The sequence below is a fragment of the Tamandua tetradactyla genome, chromosome 2, assembly GCF_023851605.1.
Source record: "Tamandua tetradactyla isolate mTamTet1 chromosome 2, mTamTet1.pri, whole genome shotgun sequence".
In the NCBI taxonomy this organism is placed as follows: Eukaryota; Metazoa; Chordata; class Mammalia; order Pilosa; family Myrmecophagidae; genus Tamandua; species Tamandua tetradactyla.
In genome coordinates this window covers 105,282,382-105,307,981 of record NC_135328.1, presented here as the reverse complement: position 1 = coordinate 105,307,981, position 25,600 = coordinate 105,282,382, and the positions used below count along the sequence as shown (strand labels likewise).

Here is a 25,600-nt window from a genome sequence, read left to right as displayed (position 1 = left end):
GATACCTTCTTTCTGCAGAATATACTTTAGAAAACACTGGGGAGATGCTCATATATGAGCCAAGCACTCAGCTAGGCCATGGAAATGCTATAATCGACAAGGCAGTTCCCTACCTCCTGGGGTTTAGAGTGTAATGGGTCTAAGTCGGTTATAATATTAGGTTATGGGGCGTTTTCATTTCCTAGGCTGCTTAAAACTGATACCATGAAATGAGATGACTTAAAAAAAAATTTTTTATTGTGAAATATAACATGTATACAAAGAAAAGAAAGAAAAAGTAATAATTTTCAAAATATGCTACAACAAGTAGTTTCAGAGCAGATTTCAGAGCTTGTTATGGGTCACCATGCCACTATTTCAAAATTTTCCATCTAGCTACTCCAAAACACTGAAGGCTAGAAGGAATATCGATATAGTGATTCAGTAGTCGTACTGATTTGTTAAGTCCTATTTTCTCTATTACAAGTCCTCTTTCTCCTTTGATCCTTTTCCCAATCTATAGAGATCTTTAGGCAATGCCAATTCTGATTTTTTCATGTTGAGAAGGGATGTCAGCACTAAAGGGTAGGGGGTGTAATTAATTGATAATCTTGGAGAGGCTAATCCCTCTGGGTTTCAAGATTTATCTGGCTTCGGAACCCTCTGGAAATTATAGGCTTCACAAAAGCAAACTTAGTGCATGAAACTTTTATAGAATCTCAGTTTGAACCCTAGGTGTTCTTAAGAGTTAACAGGAGTGATATTGGTTGGGGTTTAGCAAACCATAACAATTAGCAATATCTGGTTGAAGCTTGCATAAGAATAGCCTCCAAAATAGCCTCGACTCTATTTGACCCCTCTTAGCCACTGATGCCTTATTTTATTACACTTCTTTTCCCCCTTGTGGTCAGGAAGACATTGCCAATCTCATGGTGCCAGGGCCACTCTCATCCCCAGGAGTTACATTCCAGGTTGTCAGGGAGATTTTTACCCCTGAATGTCCCATCTAGGGGGAGGTAATGATTTTCCTTGCAGAGTTGGGCTTGAAGAGAGAGACCACATCTGAGCAACAAAAGAGGTTTCCTGGAAGTAACTTGTAGGCCCCATTATAGGTTTTTAGCTTCTCCACTACAGAAATAAGTTACATAAGGGCAATCCTCAAAATCAAGGGTTTGTTGGCTTATTTTCTTGGGAGTCCCCAAAAGTTAAGAGGGTATCAGGGGTTTCTTGGTTGGGAAAGGCTAATAGTTCCATATCTACATATGTTTGTTTTTTCCCTTTGAGCCCTCAAGGGACTCTATTGACATTTTAAAATTATGAGCCTACCATAGTCTGAGATGTAATTATCATCCTACCATATAGTCAGCCTGCCATAGTCTGAGATGTACAGTATTACAAGGCCTAGTTCCTGTTCTGGACTCTAGGAGTTTGCATTGTTTAAATGAGCTATCCAGACAGGTTGATGTAGATTGTGTGTTACAGAAAATTTAGGATCTACACGTTATAAACCTCTCTGCCTTTGGTCTCACACAGTGGGTGAAGGTCTAGAGTACACACGCTAGCATCTTTTACCCTGTATTTTGATTTACTTAGGTCCCAGCCATATTCACTTAGTTTTTATCTCTAATTGAGGTCTGATGTATTTTTTGGTTACTTTAACTGTTATTGTATGCAGCTTTGCTAACTTCCAAGGCTGCTGCACTCCATTTCTGGATCTTAGGTGCCACAGAGTTACTCAAAGTTCTAGGGAACTACCTGCTGATACACATATAACTCAGTGTCTCAGAATCTAGAAATACACTTATAACTTCAGACTAAGTGTGGCTGTTATAAGGGCTATAGTCTAAGCTACAATTTCCTTAAAAGTCGTTTCTAAAATAGACCATAGCATATTTATCCCCAAGGTTTATTCAGTTTGTTTTGTGCATCTTGATGTCCTTCCTTTTTGTTGCGGCACCATATTTCATCATATAAATGCATCACAGTTCGCCATTCTGTTTCTTAGTCATTGTACTCCTTGGCTCCCTCCATCTGTTGGGCATCATGGATAATGTTCAAAATTAACAAGCCATGTCTTACAGTATCCTCATTTAGTTGTACAATCAGCAGCACTCTCAATTTAAGACAATTTTCATTGGTCCATAGTGACGAAGAACCAACAAACATAGCATCACCAAATATCAAATCAAAACTGTCCCTTATCACTTGTCCCTCCCCCTCAATTAGTTGCTCCTGGTAGTGCTGTAGTACTGTTGATGTCTTCCTGTTAACTATTGGCCATAGCCTGCATTTTTAGTTTTCCACCTATACCCCTCTACTATTGACTCTCTGTCCAATATCAAACCTTTGAAATAATTCATGTGAGAACTAAATAAATATAGATTTAATAAATGGGATACATGGCACTATATATCCCCTTTCAACCGTACTCACTTTCAATATGACAATGTTACTTATAACCACACTAATTAGTTACCATTGCTTCTATTCATTCCCTTGCATTTAAGTTCAACCAATTGGATAACCTTTTCCCCTAGCTTTTGTGTACCTCTAGGTCTGCTATGTAATCTATAGTGTAACCCCTGAGATTGCCTTTACCAGAGTCATAATAGAGAAATCATACAGTTTGTGTCCTTTTGTGACTGATTCACTTCATTCAGTGTTATGTCCTCAAACTTCATCCACATTGTCATATGCTTCAGGACCACATATTGTCATTCTGCAACATAATATGCCATTGTATGTACATACCACATTTTGTTTATTCAATCGTCTGTTGATGGGTGCTTGGATTGTTTCCATCTTTTGGCAACTGTGAATAGTGCAGTTATGAACATCGGTGTGCAAATGTCTGTTCATGTCACTGCTTTCAGCTCTGGGTATATACTGAGTATTGGTGTTGCCGGGCCATAGGGCAGCTCAATATTTAGTTTTCTGAGGAATTGCCAAACCTTTTCCACAGCAGCTACACCATTATGCATTCCCACTCACAATGAATATGTTCCAATTTCTCCACATCCTCTCCAACATGTGTAGTTTTCTGCTTGTTTAATAGCAGGCATTCTTATAAGTGTGAGGTAATCTCTCATTGTTATCTTGATTTGCATTTCCCTTATAGCTAATGAAAATGAACATCTCCTCATGTGCTTTTTAGCCATTTGTATTTGTTCTTCAAAAAAGTGTCTATTTATACCTCTGCCCATTTTATAATTGGGGTTGCTTGTACTTTTGTTGTTGAGTTGTATACTTTCTTTATGTAAACTGGATATCAAGCCTTTATCAAGTATGTGGTTTTCAAATATTTTCTCTCATTGAGTTGGCTGCCTCTTCACTTTTTTGACAAAGTCCTTTGAGGCACAGATGCTCTTGATCTTAAGGAGTTCCCATGTATCTATTTTTTCTTTCATTGTTTGTGCTTTAGGTGTCAAAGTTTAAAAAGCTAACTCTTATTACTAGATCTTGAAGATGTTTCCCTGCATTTGCTTCTAGATGTTTCATGGTACTGACTCTTGCATTGAAGTCTTTAATCCATTTTTAATTACTTTTTGTATAGTATGTAAAGTAGGGGTCCTCTTACATTCTTTTGGCTATTGCTATCCAATTCTCCCATGCCCATTTATTAAAAAGGCTGTTCTGTCTCAATTCAGTGGATTTGGGGACCTTATCAAAGAGCAGTTGTCCATAGATTTGGTGGTCTATCTCTGCACTCTCAATTCAGTTCCATTGGTTGAGTCTTCTATCTCTGTGCCAATGCCATGCTGTATCGACCACTGTGGCTTTATAGTAAACATTAAAGTCAAGAAGTATTAGTCCTTCCACTTTGCTATTTTTTAGAATATCTTGAGCTATTCAGGGTCTCTTTCCCTTCCAAATAAATTTGATAACTAGCTTTTCCAGGTTTTCAAAGTAGGTTGTTGGGATTTTGATTGGTATTGCATTGAATCTGTAGATCAATTTGGGTAGAATTGACATCTTACCGATATTTCTGTTGAAAAATGACCATTTAGGTCATTTTTATTTCTTTTAGTAATGTTTTATAGTTTTCAGTGTACAAGTCCTTGATATCCCTGGGTAAGCTTATTCCTAGGTACCTGATTCTTTTGGTTGCTATTTTGAATGGAATTCTTTCCTTAATTGTCTCCTGTCATAGGTCATTACTTGTGTATAGAAACATTACTGATTTTTGTACATTAATCTTGTATCCTGCAGAAAGATGAAGGGGAGGGGGCAAAAGATGAGTAAGGAGAGGGGAACAGTGGCCAGATTATTCATTTAGCAAATATTTAATGAGGACCTAAAATCGGTAGGCAGTGGGCTGCAAACCTTATGAAGGACGTTTAAACTCAATCCTGAAGACAATGGGGAGCCATGGAAAGATTTTAATTCAAAATAACTTGATCCTCTTTTCACTTTTAGAATATTAGAAGCTGTATTGCAAAGATGGATGGGAGACAGGAAAATTGGATGCAGAAAGACCAAATGGGAGGCAATTCAGGCAAGAATTCATGGTGACTTTAACTAGTGTAGTGACAATATAGGTAGAGAGGGGTGAGCAGATATAAGAGATATTTAAGAGAGAGAATCAGTAGTCCTTGGCGCTTGGAAGTATGGGAAGTAAGATGGAGAGGAAACAAGGATGCCCTGTTTTCTAACTTGGACACCTGGGTATATTGGGGAGCCCTTAGGGAATACAGAAGGGGGGCAGGGTTTGGTGGGAGAAATGAGGGGTACTGCTTTGCACAGATTAAAATTGTACCAAGATGCTCTTTTGTCTTTTATTATTCCATCTGATGAGCTGGATAGAGCAGGTTTTGTATACCCAGGTGACTGTCGAGTCAGCTGAGCTGCACACAGATGAAATGCCACAGTCAGTGGGCAGTCAGAGTGGCAATCAGGATCGAGCTCTTTTTTCTGCTCTCTTATTTAGAAATTTATAAATCTCAGATTTATTTTATAGTAAAATAATCTGCTACTTCTCATATTAGATGTGACTTTAGTAAGCATATAATCAGAAACCCAGAGCATTCCTTTCCCTTTGGTTGAGGTTTTCCCGTCTCCAGCTGTCTTTATTGCTGTTCAGTGTTCACATGTTTTTTTGCATGGGCGGCACCGGGTATCGAACCCGGGTCTCCAGCATGGCAGATGAGAACTCTGCCCGCTGAACCACCGTGGCCCACCCAGCATTCACATTTTTACAAAGTTCTGCTGGCAACAATTTTTAAGTTCTGAAAATTAAAACCATTTTTAAATGCTTCAAGAGATGGATCTGGAAATAACAGTTTTGGTTTATTTTATTTTTTATCATTTTTAAGTTGATGTAGCTTAGTCACCTCAAATTCTTTTGGGAGGAAGGTGAGCATAAATAATAAAAAGGACTGTATCTCCCTAAAGCAATTCAAATACATTATATTTGATGTGTTTTCTAATTTTAAAAGTTGCTAGTAACTCTTCTTACCTTGTGGTGGCCTTATAAATTGGTACAACCTTTATGGAGGTCAATTTGGAAATACTGAGCTGCTCTAAGAATGTCACATTTAGAAATTTATTCTATAGACAGATGTGCACATGAAATCTATGCTATATGTACATTGCATAAGTTGGGAAACAAATATACATCAGCAGGTGATTAGATAAATAATGTGACTTTCATACAAAGGAATATTGGGCGGCTCCCTAAAAACATGAAGCAGCTCTGTGTTAACAGATATGTAAGCATGTCCAAGATATTAAGTGAATAAAAAGCAAGGTACAGAGTGGCATATATAATATGGCTATTTATGCAAAACATTTTTTTTGTATATGCATAGAATATCTTTGGAAGAATGCACAACAAACTGTAGTAAAAGTTAGCTTTTGGTGAGGGGAAACTGTATGACTGGGATACAGGGGTGAGAGGAAAATTTAGCTTTTCTTTGTATCATTTGTTGAACCTTGTAGTTTTTGTACTATTTGCAACAGTATTTAGTAAAAAAAAAGTTGCCAGGGCCTGGCTTAATATGTTCCATGACAGATAGGATTAAAGTTTAGCATGCAAGAAGTGCAGCATTATAATGCAATAAAATAATCTGTTTTGTTTGTTTGCTGTGTGTCAGCTAGGAACACAGTTACAAATGATTTGCTTGAGTTGATCATAATTAGATTTTTTTTTTTAATAGAAGGGGAGTGCCTATTTCTAAGTGCTGCTAAAAGAATGCTGATGAAAACTGACAGCTGGGAAGAACTCTAACACCCCCTGGGGTCAGCTATCCAGGAGTGCTAGTTTTCTCTTGTTTCCTGGTACATTACCCAAAAGCTGCAGATGGACGTACACTCACCTGTCCTTGCAGTACTGGTTAGGCCAGTGCTTCCTTGACCAGACTGGGTGGGCATCATCACCTGGCCAAGTTGACACATGAACCTAACCATAGGATCATATAAAACATGTTGTAGAGCCCTTGGGGTATATTAAAGGCTCAAGTAATGTTAGCAATTTTTTTTTTTTTTTTTTGGCATTGGCAGGTTACTGGAATTGAACCTGGGTCTCCGGCATGGCAGGTGAGAATTTTGCCACTGAGCCACCGTTGCACATCTTAACATATATACTGTGGCAGATTGAAATATGTACCTCAGAAAAAAAACATGCTCTTAATCTTAATACTGTTCTGGATGTGAACGCATTGCAGATGAGACCTTTTGAAGATATTAATATTTGGCTTAAATGACAGGAATTTATTGTCTCACTGTTTTGGATGCTAGAAGTCTAAAATCAAGGGATCAGGAGGCCGTGTTTTCTCCAACATGAAGGTGTGGCCTAATGTATCAAGCTGGGTCTTAATACTGTTACTGGGCGCCTTATAAAGAGAAAGCCACAAGGAGGAACTGGAAGCTGGAAGTCAGCTGGAACCTAGAGGAGAAAGGAAAGGATGTCATCATGGGATGGGAAGGCCAAGGACCCCCAAAGATTGCCCGTTTGCCCGAATACTATGGACTTCGAGGAAACAAACCTCCCAGCCTCCAAAACAAAGAGACAATCAATTCTGGTTGTTTAAGTCAACCCATTCTGCGGTATTTGGTCATAGCAACTGGGAAACTAAGGCATTTTTCCTCTAAATATTACCCCAGATCCAAATCCCTGCATTTGTAACCCCTGCTAGATCTTTAATCCATACCTCTCAAAATCTCGGTCCTCTTCCAAGGACGTTTCTAAATTCCACATCCTTCTTGAAGAGTTCCCAAATATCTGGATGCAGAAGGGATTTCCCCTTCTACAAGACACCTGTGGTCTGCTCTTCTGGCTTTTATCACTAATTGCTTTACCTGGTGTATATGTGCAAGTATAAGTTTTTCCCTTTTGATGTTGGTATTGAGTACCCAATTTTACTTATTTTTTTAGAATAATACAATATGCCAATCAAAATATGTTTTGATGGAAATGAATGACATTATTGTCCTTAGAGGGATCTATACCTTAGAAGACGGGGGGACAACCTGATGAGGTACAGCTTGGCTCTGGGTTCTGAGGACTGATCCCGCCCTTCTCACCTTGCCCAAGGACATCAAGGAAGTGAAATCTCTGTGTGGGTTGTTGGAGGCAAGGAATAGTCATCTCTCATAAAGTACAGTGAACAAAAAATTCCATCTTTAATTGCTTTTCCTCTATGTTGGAGCTTTCTTCAGTTGACTTCCAAGTTAAATAGGGAATATTGAAATACTACAGTCCACTCATTAAACGTGATGCCTGCGGGAACTCGGACCAACTGGAAATTGGCAGATTATGTCTGTCCCTTACACTCAGTCTAGTTTCCTGGACATACTCACTTTAGGACAGTTTCTTTAGTGTGCTCCAGCACACCCTGGACGTCCCTGAGACCTTTTCAAAGGAATCTCAAAGTCAAATTATTTTCGTAATGGTACTAGGATGTGATTTGCCCTTTTCACTCTCTCACTTGGGTGTCCGGTGGAGTTTTCCTGAGGCTACGCGGTGAATCCACAATTTTACCTGAAAAGGCTTTTAAAATACTTTTCCGTTTTCCAACTATATGTCTGTGTGAGCCTGATTTTCTTTATATGCTTCGACCCAAATCACTTATTTGCAACAGACTGAATGCGAAAGTAGATGAGAATCCAGATATTTTAAGCTAGGCATTAAAAAAATTTGAAACAATAATTTTAAAATAATGCCACGCTGCTCATAAACCTTTTTTTGAAAATGTAGTTTTTAAAAAACTATGTTAGCATGTTATAGGTTTACTATTTTTTAAACTATTGTTTTAAAATGAATCAACAAATCTTTTTTAAAATCCCCATTTTAATTTCTAATACAATACAGTAATTTTGTAAATATAATTCATATAAACCAAAGATTTGGGGGCCTTTGGTAATTTTTATTTTTACCAAAAAAGATAATTTTTTGAGGCCCTAAGTCCCCAAATTTGAAAACTATTGCTCTAGGGCATAATGTTCACCTGAATGTGGAATTGTTCATACTTAAAAAAAATTTTTTTCTGTCATATTTTTCACCTTCTAGCCCTCTCTCATTCTTTTTGCAAGACTTTTGAATTTATTTTTAAGATAAATATGTGGTATGCATCTCTGCCAAATTTTGAGAAGCGAGATCTTATTTCAGGGTTCTTTCTGCTGTGTTCCACTAAAAAATTAATAATCTGTATTGGATATATAAACCTTGCTATGGATGACATAAGTCAAATTGCCTTTAACCTGTAATTCTCAGTTAAGGCTTGTCTCCCAGAGGATGGTGGGTTTCCTAAAAGTCAATTGTTTAAGGGCACAGTTTCAGTAATCATCCTAAGAAAAGGTGTTTTAGTCTGTGTGGTTCATTTAGAATGTAGTCCTAGTAAAGTTATGATTAATTTAACAGGATATTTGATATATAGATAATGACTATCTGTGTACATGAATCATAAATTTGGGATATTTTGCTGCTTGGATTGGAGAAGATTGAGTGAATTTGGTATGAAAATTTTAGATTAGAGTGGTTATATGACAAATAGGTTCAGCATTTGGTTAACTTCCTTATTTTATATCAAAGGCCATTTTAAAGAACACTCATAAAGGAACCTTCCATTTCCTTGTATTTTGTTAGCAAAATAATGTAATATGATCTGAAATTATAAAGGTTGTATTTGTATGTTTTAACCCCCAGAAGTCTGGATAACCCTAAAACATGTCTCACAGCTGAGGAGAAGCTTATCTTTTCCCTGCCATTTTGAAATTGCCTTTAGGATTGACATAATGGGGGCCTCTAACCAATTTTGGGGAGTTCATACCTTTACGATATGCTGTACTTGAACAGTCACTGTAGAGTTCCTCTAATCACCCCATTAGAATGTAAAGCGAATTCATAAATGTTTTACTCATTTGCTCATGAGACTATATTATCTGGAAATTTATCCTGAGATTCTAAATGCTTTTGATCAACAAAGCAGTCTATAAAAAAGCCAGTAAAATTTCTCACCTATCCAGGACCAGTGACATTTTAGAGAATTGTGGGATATTTAGTTATGACCATCTATTTTTAGAGATGTTGCAAAAATATCACTAGTGCTCACTTTTTACCTCCAAAAAGAGGAAAATACATACTCATATTTTGTGTTTTCATTATAAACTGCTGCTTAATGCTGCCTCCTGGAAAAATAATATACTGAAAAAACCAGTTGAGGCACCTTGTGGCAGTGTTGGTTATTGGTGTTTTGGGGTGGAAAGCTTTCTCTGAGACTGTCCCTCTTGGATCACACCAGTCAGATGCGATATCCCTGCAGAATGGGAACAAATCACTGTAGAGGCCTTGAGCTGATTCTTTCAAGTAGGCAGGCTGGTTTTTCCCAGATTCTGTCAGTTCCTTGAGCCAAATGACTGTTGTGCCCCCTGTATGTCCGTCCACCTGGCACTCATTTTGAAACAGTATGGGCTCCAAGGGAGGGGCTCTGAAGAAAAAATATCAAATGTAGATTTCGAGTCTGAAAATATTACTTCTCCATTCTGTGCTTCCCTGTGTGTCGTGGATTCCAAGATAAATGAAATAACACCCTGTTTTCAGTTAGGAAGGCTATGAAATAAAACGGGTGAATTACGTGCAATTAAGCATTGTAACTCCTATAATGTGTATAAGATAGAGAGGGGACATAAAAATGGGAATTAATAGTGAGTTCCACCTGGAAAAGTATTTATTTGATTTTTTAAAAGTGTAAACAAGTTTAAAAAAGAAAATAAATAGCCTGTTACTTTTGTTGCCCTTTACCTCCAACCAGCCTTTTGAATGCTAAAAAAAAAAAAAGGAAAACATGCACACATTAGAAGGATTTAAATGTTTTCTTTAATTTTTTTTATTGTTGTAAAACATATGTAACAAAATTTATCATTTTAACCACTATCTGTTATCCCTGGAAGAATATCTGTTTTCTGGAAATCGTAAAAATCCCTCTTGTAGAAATGTTTTCAGAAGGGATTAGTTTACATATAGCTACTATTGGAGGACTGGTATTTGGACATTGCTTTGCAAATTCCTATCCTCATCTCAGGCCTGGGATTGGATGTAAAAATCTATGTTTTTAAGACTGAGACAACACTATTTCCCCCTTCCTTCTTCTCTGTCTTTCCCTCCCACAAGTAACAACAACAATGAAAAAACTAATACCTCTGAACACCCAGTCAATAGAGACTGCGCTTTATGTAGGTGCATGATATAGGTACAGAAATGGCATAATCCTGTCACTGTCAATTACCACCACTCCAGAACCTGCTGCTGTATCAGAAGCCAGCACGTTAGGTGTTTACCTTACAAAGAGTTGGCCTATTGATTCAGAACCAACATATATTTGGTTCCAAATATTTCTTTGTTGATCTGAACACTGGGGCCTCTCCAATGTGTGCTGGAGAGTATATTGAGAAAAATACTATTATGAGGTAGTGTTCTAGTTTGTTAGCTGCCAGGATGCAATATACCAGAAACAGAATGGCTTTTAAAAAGGGGAATTTAATAAGTTGCTACTTTATAGTTCTAAGGCTGAGAAAGTGTCCCAATTAAAACAAGTATCTAGAAGTGTCCAACTAAGGCATCCAGGGAAAGATACCTTGGTACAAGAAGGCCGATAAAGTTCAGAGTTTCTCTCACAAGTGGAAAGGCACATGGCAAACATAGAGTTTCTTTCTCATCTGGAAAGGCACATAGGGAACAGTCAGAGTTTCTCTCCCATCTGGGAAGGTACATGGTGAACACAGTCAGGGTTCCTCTCTCATCTGGAAGGGCACATGGCGAACACGGCATCATTTGCTAGCTTCTTCTCCTGGCTTCCTGTTTCATGAAGCTCACTTGGAGGCATTTTCCTTCTTCATCTCCAAAGGTCGCTGGATGGTGGACTCTGCTTCTCGTGGCTATATCCTTCTGCTCTGTTCTCTCTGAATCTCCCATTCTCAAAAATGTTTCTGTTTTATAGGGCTCCAATAAACCAATCAAGACCCACCCAGTGAGTGGAGACATGTCGTCCCCTGATCCAGTTTAACAACCACTCTTGACTAAATCACATCATCCAGGGAGAAGATCTTATTACACTTTCAAATCTACAGTTTTGAATAGGGATTATTCTACTTTTATGAAATGCGATTTTGATTAAAACTTAGCTTTTCTAGGGGACATACTTCCTTTCAAACCAGCACAGGTAAGGAAGAAGATAAAGGTTCTAAACTGAGAGTTGTTTGACACCCATGCAAATTATATTAAGGCTGTTTTTCTTTTTTCAGTAGTTTTGAGCTGAGATGCAGGAGGAAAGTTTCTGTGTTTTTGATATTGCAGAGCTTTCCTGTTTACACCTTTGGAGGAAAAGTGGTATCATGCATTCCTGATGTTCTATTTTTAAGTTTGTTCATTTTGTTGCTCATTCAACGATCATTGGGTTGGGCCCTGGGGCAACAGAGGTGATTGTCACGGGGCCTCTAGTGGCTGGAATCCTGGTTGAAAGTGGACTTTTAAAAAGTAATTACATTTGTAGTATGAGAGAGGTCTTATGAGAATTGGAGGTCAGGAGGCACTTTTCTATGGAAAAAGATACACCCAAATTAAGTTCCTAACTTTTACTTTTGATACTACCAAAAAAAAATAATACTTAAGCTTTATTGAGCCATAATAAATCCCAGGAAAATTTCTAAACCTTTAATTTACTTAATCCTGTCAACAGCCTTATGTAGTAGCAGGATTGCTTCCACTTTTATAGGTGAAGAAACAGCTATAAAGAAGGTAAATAATCTGCCTAGATAATCCTGTCAGTGTCTGCTATCTAGCCTTTTGTAAGAAGGCTATCACTGGTCACAGCTTGCCAAATTTATTTATATAGGCTTCTAAATTAAGGACCCTTTTTTGGATCTGTTTTTTTTTAATATTTTATGTAACATATGTTATAGCACAGCCATAAAGGTGTAATTCATTTAGGAATCATATACTTAGGGAAGAAATTATTGGCAGAAAATCTGTGGATATTAATTGAAAGAAGAGTTTTATAAATCATACAGCCATCAGGGCAGACTTGTTTTTAATAGCTAATTTGTGTACATGAAGTTTAATGTTATCAATTTCATATCTGTTTCTTCCTTTTTACTCTGAGTTCCTTGAGAGCAGGAACTTCGTCTTTACTGTTGAATTCCCAGCCTGTGGTATGGAGGCCTTGCCAGAATATTTGCTGGATGAAATAATAGATTCGGATTTTTCCTCATTCAGAATGAAAAGCTCCTTGCGGACATGCAAACTCCCCTGTAACCCCTTTCCCAATGCTTTGGAAAACTTAGGAACCTAATAAATGTTTAGAGAATGAATAAATGGAAAAATGCTTCATCCAACTGTATGGATTTTTTTTTGCGAGATACTTACTTGAGACCTGAAGCCACAAATAGGTTGGTGATTGAAAGGATGGGGAAAATATTCCACACAAATAGTAATTGAAGGAGAATGGGTGTGGCCATACTAATGTCAGAAATAGACTTGAAGTTAAAAACTATTAAAAATAGGCAAAGGATAGTATGAAAATGAAGTGAAAGAGTCCATCACCAAGAAGATGTAACAATTATAGTCATATATGCACTTAATAACAGAGCTCCATAATACATGAAGCAAACATTGGAAGACTCGAAGAGCAAAATAGGCAGTCCTGCAATCATAATAGAAGACGTCAATGTATCCCTTTCAAGAATGGATAGAACATGTATACAAAAGATCAGTAAAGAAATGGAGGACTTGAATTGTACTACAAATGAACTAGACCTAGAATATTCTGTCTTCCACCCAGCAATAAAAGAATACACAGTCTTCTCAAGTGCATATGGATCATTCTCCAGGATGGAGTTGTGTGTATGTTACAACAATAAAAAGAAAGGGGGAAAAGTGTGTATAATTAGAGTTCAAATCCTGTTAAGCAAGAGGAAAAAAAGAAAGTGATTCGTTGGTTAGTACTCATTTAACTGTTTTCTATAAACAAGGGAAATTGCCCAGCTCCAGTTCAGAGTCATCTTAAATTATTCTACCTGCTTGCTCCTTTTACATGGTCAGCAAATATTTTATGTATGAAAAGGCGTTCACTAAATTGGCTAAGCACTAAAAACATATAAACTGGAACACAGTATGTAAAGGACTTCATTATAAGTGGCCTCATTTGTAATCATCTGGAGACCTGAGGACAGTGTGATAATGAGATTCCAAGCTCGATTTGTATCATGCTTTCTTGAGCAGTGCATTTCCATCAGTGGTAGGATGCACATGAATATGAGAAGTTATAGCCACACTTACATCCTTATACCATTTTGAGTTAAATTTTTTTCATGTTAGGAGATGACTGTGAGCTCATTAGTTGATTGGGTGCTCTTAGGGATCTGCTTCTAGACCTTTAATATGGCTTATGAAAGAGCTTGGCTATGGCTTGAGTTTTTTAGCCTGGAAGAGATTTTATTAGGAGGACAAGAAAGTACCATGCTCCACTTGGATTGAGGGATATTCATAGGCTGGGTTAATGTGAAGCAACAACTGACAGGGGCAAGCCAAGCTTGCAGAGTATTTCTTGAATCTTGCTGAAGTGTTTCTCTCCTCTGACACTCTTTCGAGTTTCCTGTGGAATCTTAACCAAATTGGGATCTTATGAGTGAGAATTTTGAAGTTTGTGGAGTTTGACATTCACTCAGCAGTATTATAGTGCAAGATACAAAAGTTACTTTTAACAGATTTAAGGGAATATGCTAGTTATATGTTTAGTTCTTGCCCGTTTGTCCGTGGAAGAATCTCCTCACTTAAGGTGAGTTATGGTCCAATTGACTTTGTATTGTTGGGTTCTCATTTGGATTATTTGTACCTATATTTATCTATAAACATATTATCTATCATAGATGTATTATCTCTAATAGAAACCAGTAAACACTTAGCTTATTTGGTGTTGACCTTGGCATTTTAGGTAGTATCCACAATGTTCACATATGTCTTATCAATCTATAACAAGCAGTAGGTACACTGCTTTCTCATTTAATAAGAATATCAAAATAATGACACTTTCTTTCAGTCCCAGAAATCCTGGATTGAAGGAGTATTCAACAAGAGGGAATGTAGCAAAATCATACCCAGTTCAAAGGACCCTCACAGGTATAATTTTTAATTAAAATTTTAAAACAGAACGCTCCTTGGGAACATTTTATAATATCTATAAAGTTCACATTATTTGCTCTTTAGCCAATGTTTGTTTCTTCCTCTTTTGGGTGAGAAAAGTAGTACATGTGTAATTATAGAAAATTTGGTAAGAACAGAGACCTTGATACGGAATCCTCTTACATTCTAGTGCTTGACATGTAGTAGACTCCTGATAAATATCTGTTGAATGAATTAATGCAGTCTAGCAGTCTAGCAAAGAAAAAAAGCAACCCTGATGGAGCTCATGTTGACATCATGGTGGATTTCATGCTGGTCTTTTTTCTTTGATGCTCCAGTTTCTCTGGATGAGTGGGTATAGATCAGGGAAATGTTTAGTAGTGCATGCATTACATGAGGTTTGGGTAAATAATTTATAGCATCTGTGGGCTGCAAATTATCATGAATGTTTCTTACCTTTAATTAAAGTATCTGTGAAGATAGTGGTTATATGGCATTTTTCAAGACACTGTGCTCAGATTATGCAAACAGTTAATTTTAATTCCATTTTTTTTTTCCCCACAGACTTTTCATTTGAGCAGATAGGCAGTGAAATGGAATGATTTAACTTGGACTAGCCTGTGTTCTTGACAACCCTTTGGAAATTCTACTTATAGAACAAAGTTCAAAAAAGCAGTCAGTGAAAGATAATGGAAGAAAGGTCCATGGAAAATTCCTCAGCGTAATCAGGCCCATGAATTGAAGATTGTGTGGCATTGCCCTGGGAAAAAAAATTAAAAAGAAAGGAAATTTGAAGGACAATATTTTAATTAGAGAGAGCCACTCTATTTTTAGAATCCTTCCAACATTGGGCCTTATATTTATTTGAAGTTTAGATGTTACAAACCATATGATTATAAGGGGTCACATGGTGGGGTCCTTGAAATTCTTGTCCTTTGGGGATGATTAAAATAGCGTGCTCCTTTCCTTTGTTAAATATTTACTAGTCCCACCCTTGATGAATTACCTATGACTTTTAAGCCCTGTGATTGGAAATTCTCATTTTACCTGCTTATAAAATGTTTACAGAATGCCAAGATAAGCTTGTTTTTTCCCTTCATCTTTTATGATTGCTTGTAAGAGATGGTGGCTGCAATGCAAAGCAGACCAAGTTCATGTGGTTCCTTTTGCTTTTGTCAATGGAAAAGCATCTTTGCAACTACCACGAAACCCATAGAATTGGTTGAACTATAGGTCATTAGCCTTGGAGTCAAGAAGAAGAATATCAGTGATCATAATTTTGTGAATCGTCCAACATCTACTACCTTATTTGCCAAAAAAGCAATCTCTATTTTTGTGGGATTGTAAGAAAATTAATGCGTGACTATGGCCATTCTTCCTACGCAGGATTTTTCTTAGATTCTAGAAGGAGCCTCAACATTGTTACTTTTCTGCATTGTTACTTCCATAAAAAATGGATGCGAGTTCACTATTCTGAATTTACTTCCAAGTTTATCTTTTTTATTGATTCCCTTTTTGTTTTCCAAAACTAAATAGTTCGGATACACTTGATTATAATACCTTTCTCCTTCTCATTTTCAAGCTCAGTGAAGCTTCTGAGAAAAGAAATTTCCAAGAAGGCTGGGGCAAGAAGAAGTAAAAGACCTGAAATTAGTTGTTGAATAATTTAGAGTGACCGCGATTCTAATAACAATGCTTTTTCTTCCGTTGCGTTGCTAGAGTTCTCTGTTAGAACTTCTTCCCACCTAAAATACGATCATTGATGACCGTGTTAATTCCTGAAATCCAGAAGGTCCTTCTGAATCATAAAAAGCAAGATTAATAAGGATAATCATTATATTGTCAACCATCCCTTGTGCTGGTAATATTTTGTAGTGTTAGAATTGCTTTTAAAAATATTTTTGCTGTGTTAATATAACTATGGCATGATGCTTCCTATTTTAACCACTTTCAAATACTCAGTTCAGTGGCTTAATTACATTCACAATGCTAGTGCCCGTCACCACCATCCATTACTAAATAGAACTGCTTTATGTGTATTATCCTACTTGATTCTAAAGAATTTCATATTATTATCACAATTTACTACAAATAACAGCTACCATTATTATGCACACGACAATGTACAAGTTAAAGTAAGACACTAAATATATATTATTTCCGATAATCCTTATGGGTCAGATAAGACCTTATGGGTCTGGATGTGGAAACTGAGGCTTTAGAAGGATCTTTAATCAAAGAGATTTCAATCCAGGTATTTCAGTTCCAAACTCAGTGTTCGGTTCATTAGATCATGGTTGCCACAGGGTGATTGCATTTGGGTAAATGACATATGGGAATATTTGGGAAATGCTATATGAGTACTCAGCAAACCCTGATTTCCAGACCAAAGAAGATAACATATTTACTGTATATGTGTTGCATATATTTTCAAATATATCAGTAATTTAACAGAGGTTTTATTTTATTAATTTAGATGTACTGCAGGATGCCAGGTCTGCCAAAATTTAATCAGGTAAGACATAGATAAATAGAATTCCCTTTGGCATTTAGGCAAACTTTTTGAGCCTTATTAGGATGGTGTCCTCACATCTTCAGTGTATTTGACAGGACTTTACTGGTGCATGCTCTTTACCTTTCCAAGGGAAGTTTTTAAAAAGAATTGTGAGATTTATTTGGGGAAAGAGAGTGATTATTTGAATATAATGGATTACTTGAATTACTGAGACATGTAAATGGTTAATGCTCTGTGGTAAAAGCTTCTACCAATTGAAACATTTGTGAAGCATTCCATTTTCATTTTAATACCTTGCATTTTATCTGTATCATGAATATGTCTCACACACAGGGCCCTGTATTTGAGCTATGATTTCAAGTAAGGTGAATGCATTCCACATGAGCAATTTAGTACAATACAAATTTCAACAATGATTTGCCTTTTAGACTATGTGTTAGTTACCTTTCTCTTTTGTAAGTAGAAGGAAATGAGGTTTACTCAATTCTGATTACAGTCTGAAGTTTGCATTCTGGATCGAATGAATGCTAAACTTGCTTTTATTTTAAAAAAAGAAAAAAAAGACAAAAAGAATTCAGTGTACAAAGTTCAACAAATCCTTTAGCTTCCCTTCTAGTGACATACACGAACCTTAACTTCCCTTATCAACTACACTTACACTCAGTACTGTTAACTACACCTGTAGTATTATGTTTCCATCACCTCTGTCCATTTCTGATCATTTACAATCAATCTTATTAAAAATTATGCACACCTTAAGCATCATCTGCCCATATTCTACTCCCCTTTTTATCTCCTGGTAACCTGTACTCTAGATCTAAACTCTGAGAGTTTACTCATGAATTGATATTAGTGAGACCATAAAATATTTTTCCTTTTGTACCTGGCTTATTTTGCTCAACGTGATGTCCTCAAGGCCCATCCGTGCTATTGCATGCATCAGGACCAAATTTCCTTGTTTTACTCCAATAGATTGTCAGAGCATCCTCACTTTAGAGAATACTGCTCTTGAGTATGTAATAGAGCCTATACTTTAAATCCTTACTGATTTTATGTCTACTTGCTTTATAAATTACTGAGAGAAATATTGAAGTCTCCAAGTATAATTTTGGATTTATCCATTACCTCTTTCAGTTTTTACAGTTTGTGCATCATGTACTCTAAAACTCTGCATTCATACCTAAGGCTGTTATGGCTTCTCAGTGAATTGATCCTTTTATCATTATGTAATGTCCCTCTTTATCTCTCAAAACATTCTTGGTTCTGAAGTCTGTTTTTGACATTAATATGATTACTCCAGATTTTTTTAAAATTATTATTTGCATGGTATGTTTTTCCATCCTTGTACTTTTAATTAATATATATATTTTTTTACTGAAGTGGATTTCTTGTGGGTAGTATATAGTTGGGTATTATTTTTTAAATCCAATATATCTCTATCTTTTAGTTGACTAGTTTGACCATTTCTATTTAATGTCAATATTGATATGGTTGGAACTAAGCCTACCATTTTATATTACAGTTTGTGCCCCCTGTATTTTTTTTTTTGTATATCTCCCTTTGCTACCTTATTTTATATTATTTGAATATATTTTATTGTTCCATTTTAATTTATCTATTAACTATTTTGCTAATCTCTTTTTTATTTTTATTTTTTAGGGGTTACAGTATGCATACCTATTTTGTACAGTCTACTTAGAGTTAATATTTTATCATTTCATGTAAAATGTAGGAGACTTATAAGCATTTTTTTGCCGCCCCCTCTTTATGTTGCAATTATCATATGTATTGCATTGACATTTACTGACAACCCCACCAAAAAAAGTTATAATTTTGGTTTCCAATGTCATCAGTATTATAGAGCTTTAGAGGTGAAAAATAGCTTTCTATGCTTATTCAGTAGTTACCATTTATGATGCTTTTTTCTTTTAGCCAGAAGAAGTTCCTTTTGATTTCTTTGTAAAGATCTTTTTCCACTGTCTTCTGGCCTCTGATTTCTGAGAAGAAATCTACAGCCATTAAAATCATTGTTCCCTCTATATAATGTGTCATTTTTCTTCAGCTACTTTCAGGACTTTTTTCTTTATTTTTAGTTTTCAGCAGTTTGATGATCTTGTTTCTGGTTGTGGTGTTCTTTGAGTTTTCCCTGTTTGAGGTTCCCTGAGCATCTTAAATGTGAAAATATATCATCAAATTTGGGGAGTTTTTAGTCATTATTTCTTCAAATATGTATTCTTTCTCCTTTCTTTCTGGGATTTCAATGACATAATGTTAAATCTTTTTGATGTTATCTCGTAAGTCACTGATGTTCTGTTTACTTCTTAAAATCTTATTTTACTCTGTTCTTCAGATTGTAATTTCTACTGATATGTTTTCAAGTTCACTAACTCTTTCCTCTATCATCTTTCAGCTATTGAGTCCATCCAACAAATTTTTAAATTTCAAATATTGTGCTTTTGACCTTTAAAATGGCCATTTTTTTTTCATGCTTCTAATGTATGGGTGTGTGTGTGTATATATATATATATTTAATGCAATTTTATTGAGATATATTCACACACAGTATAATCCATCCAAAGTATACAGCATTGGCTCATGGTATCATCACATAGTTGTGCATTCATCACCACAATAAATTTTAGAACATTTTCACTACTCCAAAATAGCAATAAAGAGAAAACCCAAAATATCTCATACCCTTTTACCTCCCTTATTTTTATTTTTAACAGTTTTATTCACATACCAAACCATCCGTCTGAAGTGTACAATCAGTGATTCTTGATATAATCACATAGTTATGTAATCACCACTACAGTTAACCTGAGAACATTCTCATTTTTTCTGAGGAAAAACATCCCATTCCCCTTATATGTCCCTATTATGGACATTTAGCTTTGGTATAGTGCCTTTGTTACACTTAATGAAAGAATATTATAATGTTACTGTTAACTATAGAACTTAGTTTAAATTAATTGTTTTTCCTGAATAACACCCTGTTATTAACACCTTGTAATAGTGATGTACGTTTGTTCTAGTTTTCTGATACTTATACAGTTAACCACCATCATTGTCACTCTAGGTTTTATTAAGTTTTACAGTTCCAGTTTTTGTCCTCTAGCTTGTCTTCTGGTGACATACGTGACTCTAGCTTTCTTCTTTCAAACATGTTCACACACAGCTTTGTTAATCACATTTAGAGTATTGTGCTACCATCACACAATATTGTGCTTAACATTTCTGAACCTTTACAATCAACTCTATTGAGCATTTTGTACTCCTTGAGCATCTGTTGCCCAATCTCTGCTCTCTTTCTATCTCCTGATAACCTATACTTTTGACGATTATAGTTAGTTCTTATTAGGGAGACCATACAATATCTGTCCTTTTACTTCTGACTTATTTTGTTCAACACAAAGTGCCCAAGTTTCATTCACATCATTGTATGCCTCATAAATTCATCCTTTCTGCAACCACACAATATTCTATTATATATATATATATATATATATATATATGTCCCATAGCTTGCTGTCCAGCTCTTCAGTTGCTGGACCTTTGGGCCGCTTCCATCCATTGGCAGTTGTGAATAATGCAGCCATATACATCTGTGTGTAAATATCTATTTGTGTCTCTGCTTTCAGTTCTTCTGAGTAAATGCCTAGTAACATAATTGCTAGATAATATGGCAATTTTATACTTAGCTTCCTGAGCAACCACTACACAGCTCTCCAGAGGGGCTGCACCCATTCTACTTCCCTACCAACAGTGAGTAGGTGTCCCTCTTTCTCCACATCTCCATCAGCACTTGTAGTTTTTGGTTTATTTCTTAAGCAATCTTATTCACACACTGTACAATCCATCCTATGTGTATAAAAAATGGTTCCTGGTATAATCACATAGTTATGCGTTCACCACCACAATCTATCTGAAAACATTCCCATTTCTTCTGTAAAGTAAGAAGGAAGAAAAAAAACAGTCCCATACCCTTCCTTTATATTCCCCTCTTATTTACATTTAGCTTTGATGCTTTGCTTTTGTCACAATTAATGAAGAAATTATAGTCCTACTGTAAATTATAGACCATATTTTGGTTGATTGCATTTTTTCCATATACCATCACATTTTTAACACCTTGTAATATGACATACATTTGTTCTCATTTATGTAAAAACCTAAAGTGGACAATGATGGTAGTTAACTGTATATATATAATTTTTTTTTTACATGAATGGTTCTTTTTTTTTTGTATGCCGTGTGGTGGGGTCACATTTCATTATTTTTCCATGTGAATCCCTGTTATTGCAGCACCATTTGTTGAATTTTTGTTTATTTAGGTTTGGTTGTTTTTGTTTGTTTGTTTATTTTGCTTGATTGTTTGTTTTTTTGGGAAGTGCATGGACTGGGAATCCAACCTGGGTCTCCTGCATGGCAGGTGAGAATTCTGTCACTGAATTGCTTTTACATCCCCATTAATGGTTCTTTTTTATAGTTTCTATTTCTCTACTGAGGACTTGTATCTTTTTATTAATTTCAAATGTGTTTTCTTTTATCTTATGGAACATGAATGTAGTTATAATAGTTGCTTTAAAGTCTTTGTCATATAATTCCAACTTCTGTGTCATCTCAGGGTTGGCATCTGTTAATCATCATTTCTGTTAAGAATTGGCCACATATTCCTGATTCCTTATATATATTGAATAATTTGAATTGTATCCTGAACATTTTGAATAATATGTTATATATACTCTGGTTCCTGTTAAAATGCCCTGGAGAATGTTATTCTTTAGTTTTCTCAAGCAATGAATCCAGTTAAATTCACACTACATGTTCTTTTTTTTTTTTCTTTTGTACATGGTGGTTTCAGTTTCAGTTCAAATTTTAAAGGGTTTGCTACGGGCCACTTAGGATCTTTTCAGCACATATGCAGCTTGGGTGTTCTTCTGAGACTTGGACAGGAATTAAAATCTTTTTCTACTATTAAAAATCTTTGTTATGCACCTTGGATCTGACCTATGCCCAAGCAATTTAGGAATGAACTCTGGACTTATGTGAGTTCATCTACAGATTGGGATATTCCCTTCTCAAGCTCTCTCCTCTTTGGGATTCTCACATGCTTTCTGATCTGCCCCCTTTACCTCATTCCAAAATGATTGAGTTTTTCTCAAAGTTTTAGTTTTTCATGCAACCACTGCTGTGCAGCTCTTTAAGTAGAGTTTACACTCAGGGGCTGTTCTAGTTTGCTAGCTGCCAGAATGCAATATACCAGAAACAGAATGGCTTTTAAAAAGGGAAATTTAGTAAGTTGCTAGTTAATAGTTCTAAGGCTGAGAAAATGTCCCAATTAAAATAGGTCTATAGAAATGTCCAATCAAAGGCATCCAGGGAAAGATATCTTGGTTCAAGAAGGCCGATGAAGTTCAGAGTTTCTCATCTGGAAAGGCACATGGTGAACGTGGTCAGGGTTCCTCTCTCATCTGGAAGGACACATGGCAAACACGGTGTCATCTGCTAGCTTCTTCTCCCCTGGGTTCCTGTTTCATGAAGCTCCCCGGGAGGCATTTTCCTTCTCCATCTCCAAAGGTCGCTGGCTGGTGGACTCTCTGCTTCATGGTGCTGCAGCATTCTCTGCTCTCTCCGAATCTCCTTCTTTCTCCAAAATGTTTCCTCTTTAGGACTCCAATAAACCAATTAAGACCCACCCAGATGGGTGGAGACATATCGTCACCTAATCCAGTTTAACAACCACTCTTGATTGGGAGACATCTCCAGGGAGATGATCTAATTACATACAGTGTTGAATAGGGATTATTCTGCCATTTTACAAAATGGGACCTTGATTAAAACATGGCTTTTCCAGGGGACATAATGTCCTTTCAAACCAGCACAGGGGCAAAGCAAGGAGATGCAAAAAAAAGAAAAACAGTGAAGAACTGGCCGTCTCCCTCCTCCAACTCCATACCATAGGGATCTTCTTTTTCCCCATTCATCTCGCCCAAAGGTGGGGTTTCTGGTAGAGTTTTAACCTTTCATTTTTTTTGTATTTTGTGGGTTGCAGCATCAAATATTTATGAGATTTAGCCTAGTGGGCTTATTCCATCTGGGTCACCAGTGATACTTCGGTACTTTCATTCATGTGATGAATTTTTGGTTCCTGAAATAACAAGAGATTACAAAATATCATCATATTTTATTATCTATATTGTGTTATATATTATTGCAAAACTATATCACTGCAATATTATAGACAACAGGAAAAAAGAAAAAAATATCAGAAAGTCCGCTATCCTAACAAACACTTTCATTTAGGTATATTACCTTTTTTGACTTGTTTATTTTGTTCACATACTTTAGCTACTAATATTCATAAGATTTGTATCATTTTGTTTCTGCTGTTTTAATTAACATGCAAAAATTTTTATTTTCCGTGTAGCATTCAAGATGATCATAAAATTAATATTTCTGATAATTGTTTGAAATGGTACATAATATTTAATCATTTTAATATGCAACGGGAGGTTGTTTTCACTTTTTGCTGTTTTTTGTTTCTCTGTTATAGTTAGTATTATAATAAATACAACCTCACATATCATTTTGTTGTGATTATTGCATTGTTTACTTTGAATGAATGTATGGAATTTCTCAGGAATTTCTGTGAGTGGTGATCCTGGATTGGAAGGCAGAAATATCTTTATAATGCTTACTTTGACTTGTAAACATTTTACTTTTCAAAAGTATTAAACACATTTTTGTGTTTTCAGGGATATATGAAAAGTCATTGCTTCATTACGACTTTTTCAACATTTAATGTTATGGTTTCAAATTATTTTGCTAAAATTAGGAAGTGTGCTTCAAAATTGCTTCAGTTTACAACTCCAGTGGTGGTAAACTGTTCTGATGTAATTATTATTTGTTTATCCTCTATTTTGCATCACTTATAAGGTTGAATAAGCTTTTTGTCTGTAATAGGAATATGATCTAACATAGTCGAAGAAAATCATTTCTCACTCTACAGATGTATCAGTTTTCATTGGTAAAAAGTTTTAAAGTTTTGTATATTCACATTTCATTTTTTCTGTGTGATCCAAATTCATCAAAGATGAGAAAGTCATCATACTTTCAGAAACAGCATAATGAGTACAGTGTCATATTTTCTGTTAGTTTCTATGTACTTTTAGTTTCTACAAGGCTGTATCTTTAATTTGCCTAGTTGATTTTGTTATGTAGTATAAATTATGACTATATATATTAAATATTTTTCAAAATTGCTAATCGTTTGCAAGAACATTTAAAAATATTCCTTTAAAAGCTTATTACATATAATTTATTATTTAATTTATATTTCTAGTCAAGTCTCTTTCATATCTCCTTTCCATTGAGAGTTCTATTTTTACATATATCTGTAATTTTTATTTTTTAGTTACTTCAAAATTTAATATCAGACATAAACGTATTTCAATGATTCATTTGCCATTTTCTTCATTCAAGTTATTCCTATTGGCTCTTTTTGCACTGGTTAAAATCTCTGCTCCTTAAGTCAAGGTTCCAAGTCCAAGCCTTGTCCATTATGAGCAGCATAATCTTGGATGACTCACTTAAGCTCTTTAAACCTCTATGTGTCATCTATTGAATGTATATCTTCATGTGAAAAATGTAAAATTATTAATATGTGTCATCTATACATTACTCTAGAAAAATGGAGAAAGATTGCTTCTATTTTGTGTTCTGAAATCATGTGTTTTTTATCCTGGATTTAAGGTGTTACTGTGGGCGATTGATTGGAGACCATGATGGCATAGATTATCCTTGGACCACCTCAGCTGCCAAGGGTAACGAAAATGAACAGTGGTCAGTTGAAAAGCACACAACTAAAAGTCCTACAGATACCTTTGGCACTATTAATTTCCAAGATGGAGAACACACCTACCATTCCAAGGTTTGCTAATGACACACATTGTTTTGCTGGTTTAAACAAAGGCTAACCTCCGCATGCAATAACATCTCAAAATGTAGACTAATCAGATTGTATTAGTGTAGATTCTTTAGGAAAATTGAACCAACAGGAGATATCTGTAAATATGAAATTTTATGAAAGTGTCTCATGTACCCGTGAAGATGCATGAGTCCAAATTCTATAGGGCAGGTGGCAACCTGGCAACTGTGATGAAGGTCTTGGATGAATTTCCCAGGAGAGGCTGACTGGCTAAAGTGAAGAGACAGGTTCTCTCTTCTGTCTTCTCCTTTTAAAGCCTTCAACTGATTGGATTAATGTGTCTCAGGGCTGAAGACACTGTTCTTAGTTAATTGTAGATGTAATCAGTCATAGTGCAGTCAGTTGACTGATGGTTTAAGTCCATGAAATGTCCTTGCAGTAACCATTAGGCCAATGCTTGCTTGACCAGACGAGTGGGCACCATCGCCTGGCCAAATTGACACATAAACCTAACCATCACACAGATGATTTCCTTTTATTGCAAAAAGGACCCAGGTTATCGATC

General features: G+C 35.9%; 1 protein-coding gene across 1 annotated transcript in view; it reads left to right on the top strand.

Moving 5' to 3' along the window:
* Nucleotides 1-25,600, top strand: part of TRPM6 (transient receptor potential cation channel subfamily M member 6) — a 218,955-nt gene that overhangs the window by 51,529 nt on the left and 141,826 nt on the right. Inside the window, exons 2-4 of the mRNA XM_077148441.1 lie at nt 14,508-14,587; nt 17,067-17,105; nt 24,861-25,038. Coding sequence (XP_077004556.1) covers nt 14,508-14,587; nt 17,067-17,105; nt 24,861-25,038 — 297 coding nt within the window. The remainder of the gene's footprint in view (nt 1-14,507; nt 14,588-17,066; nt 17,106-24,860; nt 25,039-25,600) is intronic.